Source organism: Cyprinus carpio, chromosome A9, assembly GCF_018340385.1.
Source record: "Cyprinus carpio isolate SPL01 chromosome A9, ASM1834038v1, whole genome shotgun sequence".
Classification (NCBI taxonomy): Eukaryota; Metazoa; Chordata; class Actinopteri; order Cypriniformes; family Cyprinidae; genus Cyprinus; species Cyprinus carpio.
The window spans coordinates 14,834,020-14,840,019 of record NC_056580.1 but is presented as its reverse complement, the minus strand read 5'-3'; the positions used below and the strand labels follow the sequence as shown (position 1 = coordinate 14,840,019).

Sequence of the window (6,000 nt, the reverse complement as noted above, 5' to 3'; positions counted from 1 at the left end):
CGTCTCCCCAGTTGGCTGTGTAAGTGCAACATAAAATAAAAATACAGAATTCTGCATTTGAATTCAACTACACAATATTGTGTTGTATGCCTTTTTTATAAATGATACGATGCTGCATCACAGGTATAATAGTATCCTACACTACTATTAACATACAGTGAATATTTCACAGCCTATATTCCGAATGAACGGCACTCTACTGCCACATACAAACCCCTCATAGAGAGGGCTGGGTTTATGTGGACCCAGCACTATGGTTGGTTACAAGTATTTACATGTGCATTCCTGATTGGTTAAAGCGCTTGTCGATCAGTATGGTGCCGGGCTGACGTAAAAGAATGGGCGGGTTAGGCAGTGGAGTACAGAAAAAACAAAAACAATCCACCCGGGCGTCCATCTTGAATACAGTAAGCCAACGGTGACTGACAGCAAACGGAGAGGGAAATCGCGGTAAATTGAGTTCCGACCGCTCTAAAAAGTCAACCGACCGCGAGCACCGGGACAATACATATTGAAGGATTACATTTAGTGACATGATCTGGCTATTCCGTGTCATTTTTGGCGTCATAATCCCGACGGGGCTGTTGAAGTTATTTCGGAGGCTGTACGTGCTAAGCTTTATTTCAGCCGTCGACATCTCTTAGTTTAAAACGACAGTTTGTTTTAACTACATACCTTAGCAGTTCCGGAGAAGCTTTGTGAGGTTGTGGACTGCAGGTTTGAGTCATTAACACCCGAAGGGAATGTGGAAATAGCGCGTTTGGCCATATTTAAGTCCTTCACTGTCAATTTGAGCTCGCGCTTGCGCTGAATCGTGCGCGTGACCCCATTTATCTCACTTTATCTATGATCTGGTGTACTACATATATTTAAATACTAAGCGAAGTAAGCGTTATGTGTAGATATCGTTTTGGGATGTTAATTCCATTTTTTATGTCCGTGAATGTGCATGCATTTAGTTAACTGCCACAGACTTTTCAGGCGGTTTGGGGGCATTGCTCAGTTCCATTGCATTAACAACAATATTTTGATCTGTATATTTTATGGCGGGTTCTATGCATAGGTTGTCCAGTTGTTCTGATCACTGGGGTTGGGAGCTGGCCCATTTACTGAAACAGCTTATTGAACGGGCTCGTTTATTCTGAGCGCAAGACAGGGCAACGGTGTATAGATACAGTATTCGTACCCATTGGAATTTCTTAGTTATTGATATGGGTTTTAAAGCAAACTGCATGGACAATCATAGATCACTTTATTTCTAAAAGCTCGTCTGCTTTGAATGAACTAACACCAGTGGACACTTAATGCCGTTTCTAAGTCACTGAATCTGAGGACTATAAACTGGCATTGGATTTGTGCATTGCCATATATCACTGACTCGGTGACATGGATGTGTTTCACTGACTGCTGATCAGTGGTTCGAGGAGAAACTTGAATGCAAAGACTTTGGGATTTTGTAGGACAAGACAGAAAATTTAAAAATGGGACCTGCAACGAAGCTGGCGTTTGGAGTGTTCCTCATTTCCTGCTCCTCAGGTGGGTGTTAATATGTTTTGACCCCTTTAAATGCAATATGCATATGCAGAGCGTACATTTGTATTATGACATCTCTCTTTTTGTGTTTATGTGTGTGACACCGGAGGCTGTTTCTCGTGTTACTCCGCACTGAGATCGAATTCACAGGTTTCTTGTAAAAAAGCTACATAACACCATCTGAATATAATCCATACAGGAGCAGCGTTTGCTGCCAGGATTTTGCAGCTTATTTCCTCAGTAACTGGTCTGACGAGTCCCTGACATAAAGATCTGTTCGGTGGAGTTGAGAAAACACACTAGTAATGCATTGAACTACTGTTAGTGCTACTGTTAATATTGACCAGTAACATTTTGCTGGCTGCTGCTGATCATGCATGCATGCATGTTTTATATGTTGCATGTAAACCCCCTCTACTGGTAGCTCCTTTATTATTATTATTATTATTATTATTATTATTATTATTATTATTAATGATGGATGAGGACTGTTACATATATGTGTATGAGCGCTTAAAAAAAAATAAAAATAAAAATAAAAACATTTTTTGGGGATGAGGCTGGCTAGGCCAAAGGTCATATTTGCATGTGAGAACATTAGATTAGATATGACTGAGTGCTGGAGTTACATGAGCATATTTGATATGCACCATAATGATTATATTTATTCAGGAATATTTAAGGAACAGCAAGGCAAACGGCAGATATTTCTTAACAGACTTTTTGATCAAGGTTTGAATTTTGCTTTTACTGGAAAATGCATAAGAGGCACAGTCTGTGCCTGTACTCTGTGTTCCCACTACATCCCTCATCTTGAATCGCACTTGCCCACACATCCCTGCACTCTTTTGGCTACAGAGACAATTAATCAATACAATGTTATATTTGAGCACATCGCTTCGGTATTTATATCAGTCTAAAGGCAGACGTATTCAGAAGCATCTGAGTAACATAAGAAACAATATCTTTTGGGTCACATTGCACATGCTGTCCCTGAGGTATTGGTGTAAACTAATGGGCCTCTGCTTGAAGTGATATTATGAAGAACCTTTCACTTGATTTTTGTTGTAACTGTGTTTTTTTTTTTTTTTTAGATCCACAAGCAAGAAGTCAATGTAGTCAGTGATTTGTGACAATTGAATGTCCGTTAGCGATATTTTGTGATGTTTTGTCTGTATTTGCTACTGGTCAGATACCGGATACAACTGAACAGTTTGATTTTGTGTGCTACATCTAAGCTATCATAGAAGTTTTGCTCAGGCATGAGTTTATGACTAGTTGTCGACCGATGTATCGGCAGATATTTGGCATTTTTCAAATATCGGCTTCAGCCGATAAGTTTTTCTGTTTGGCCGATGTGTTCAACTTTTATTTTGACGGCGCTGAGAACAGCAGCACCTGTGCAACCAGTGCTTACATTCCCTCTTCATTGTTTGCTGTCGCCGTTTAACAGTTCAGTCTGAGTGCTGCGTCGCACCACTCTACTGTACACTGGTGCGACAAAGCAACCGTTGCAAATCATTTTAAGTGAAGAAAACAAAAATAACGGCTTTATTCAACAATCCCTTTTCAGCAGTCTCCTCTGTGTCTCTCCACATCACCGTATGTTGCGTATGCTCTTCTGTATCAGTCGCGCCACAAGGATGCGCTGTTTTATTCTGCTTGCTGTATCTGTTTTTGATGTAAATATTTACCAGCTATTAAAAGTACATGCCACGGTGAGGTGTTTTTCATGAGGGCTTTGGTTGAACTGAGTTTCTTGCAAGATTAGCTTTTAAGGCAAGCAGAAATCAGTTTGTGTTTGTCCCAGAACACATTATCATTTGACAGTTTGCATTAAATTGACACATTTATGCACAGTGTTTTGTGTGATTGTGATTATGTGAGTGTTTTAGACTATATCATGACTGGAGTGCAGAATGGAAGAAATGGTAGTTCCTCTTCCAGTGCCTTGTTCATTGTTATCTATCGGCACAGCTGTTGTGGGTAGGAGAGGTTACATTTTTTCCCTTGTATAACACCCAGACAGCTTAGCTGGGTCATTGTACAGCAACACAACTTCTGAAACAAATCCCAAAAACAAAGATCTTTTTTTGTTGTGAATACTATATATTAACTCTAGGAATCTTCTTTTGAACAGCCACAGCAGGGTTGCTGATGGGCAAATTGATAAATATGAATTTGTATTACACAGGAGCTGGTTTTTGTTGTGAGACTACAAGATGGCATCAATTTAAATTGAAAAGCATGTTCTCTTTCATCTAACTCAGTTCTCTCTTGTACATATGTGATGAGTGAACATACTAATTAGGACTGGGCGATTTTGCAAAAAATTTAAATCTCGATTTTTCCAGATTATGACCAATTCTCGATTTTTTTTTTTTAATTTTTTTTTTTTTTAATGATTTTTAACTAGTCAACTTAAAAATGTAACTACAACATGATTCAAGTTACTTTTTCTTTATTAACCCTCTAGTTGAAGAAAATTCTATTCCAAGTGCAGCACACATGAAGTTGTCAACATGATGCAAATGTTAAACAAATCACTTGTTAAATAACTTTGCAGAAAAGATGCAAGATATTGTACAAACTTGTCTTATACTTATATATTAAGAGTTCAGAAATAATACAAGGAAAATTATTTTAGAAAATCTCAAAGGTCAAGGTAATTCAAATTCAAAATGACTGAAGGTCTAACACCAGTAGAATTTTTTTTTTTTTAACTATAAATGTAAATATAAAAGCAGCAGCTTTCTGCGTGTCACCATGATGCAAACATGGAATATCAGACATACAGTAGTAATTCTGTACAGGTTTTTTATTTAATTGCGCTGCTTTTCCATTGTTTTTCTGTGTAAACATGGATGTGTTTAACTGTTGCACTTGCGTCTCTTTCAACGTCTCATGCATGAAACGCCATTCTAAAAACACTGCGCTCAAGTTAAAAGAAGTTCACTCCCATCTTCTTGCATGGTTTACCCATTCCACTGCCTGCATCGCATCTTTGTCAACACAAAAGCACATTCTGTGTGAATGACGACTAACGTTAAATTTATGGCCCTTCACAGAGCTCGTCACATGTGAGTGGTTAATCACATGCGCCGACATGTGGTTGGATCGTTCTTTTCTCTTTACTGTTATCACCAGCATATTGTCAATTCTAACATTTGGTAATATTTCTATTTCTGAGAAGACCCACGTGAATCACAGATATCGACAATGTGTTGTCTATAGTTCATTAAATTTACCATAAAATATTGTAATGACCCAGAAGAACACATATTTGAGTGTCTGTTTATTAATTATTAGCAGTAAATTAAAAATAAAATACATTATTTAATAAATACAATATTTAAAACTTTCTGAATGTGTGCCTAGTATGTAAGACAGTGACACTTGCCAGTTGGTGTAATGTATGAAAGACTGCGATTTAAAGGGGTCATATGATGTTGCTAAAAAGAACATTATTTTGTGTATTTGGTGTAATGAAATGTGTTTATGTGGTTTAAGGTAAAAAAAAACACATTATTTTCCACATACTGTACATTATTGTTTCTCCTCGATGCCCCGCCTTCTGAAACACGTTGATTTTCACAAGGCTCATTTCTCTGAAAAGCGAGGTGTGCTGTGATTGGCCAGCTATCCAGCGCGTTGTGATTGGCCGAATGCCTCAAGCGTGAGACGGAAATGTTACGCCTCTTAACATATTGTGAAGCCTTGTTCAGCCGGAGCAACGAGACAAAAACATAAAACCCATTATAAACGTGATATAAACATGATTTCTAGTCGTGTTTTCTATTGGAAGGCAAAAACAAAGTAATTTCGCTTTCTCAACGGAACAACGTCACACACCGTGGCCTTGTGCTGCAAGCAAACACATGTGACGACCCCAGGCTGGATGCTGCTTCATCATCTGTGAAAGCCTATTCCACGATCCACAGTGCAAAGTCGATGTATTTCCTCAGCGACCAGCACAGATAAGCTGCAGAGATGACGAAGCGGATATCGTCCTCTTTTGGAAGGCCAAACAAAGTAGTTTCGCTTTCACAGTGAAACTATACGACATGGCGGCGGCAGCAACAACAATACTACAACGAGAATAAAAGGTACGCCTCCTTTCTTTGCATAAACATCTGGGCGGTGTTATGCAAATCTTCCCACATACTGACGTAGAAATGTGGGGGCATGTTAGAATGAGCCATTTCAGGGGGGCGTGGACGAGTCTCAACTTTTATAAAGAATATCTCTTTGGATTTGAGACTTTAGTCTCTGCAACTTCACAGATCTTCTTTATTCACCAAAAGCTTGTAACACTCCAAAGAGAAAGGAAAATTTGAAATCGCATCATATGACCCCTTTAAAGAAGTAGTTCGATTTCAAATTAAAATTTCCTGATAATTTACTCACCCCCATGTCATTCAAGATGTTCATGTCTTTGTTCAGTCGAAAAGAAATTAAGGTTTTTGA

At 38.5% G+C, this 6,000-nt stretch overlaps 1 protein-coding gene across 4 annotated transcripts in view; it reads left to right on the top strand.

Moving 5' to 3' along the window:
- Positions 1–368: 368 nt before the first annotated feature.
- LOC109102232 (activin receptor type-2A-like) overlaps positions 369–6,000 on the top strand; it is a 51,837-nt gene continuing 46,205 nt past the window's right edge. For 2 of the 4 annotated variants that reach the window (XM_042763734.1, XM_042763732.1), the window contains exon 1: positions 369–1,536. In XM_042763734.1, the coding sequence (XP_042619668.1) occupies positions 1,482–1,536 (55 nt within the window). In that variant the 5' untranslated portion in view covers positions 369–1,481. The remainder of the gene's footprint in view (positions 1,537–6,000) is intronic. The other 2 variants (XM_042763735.1, XM_042763733.1) reach the window with 1 other exon arrangement.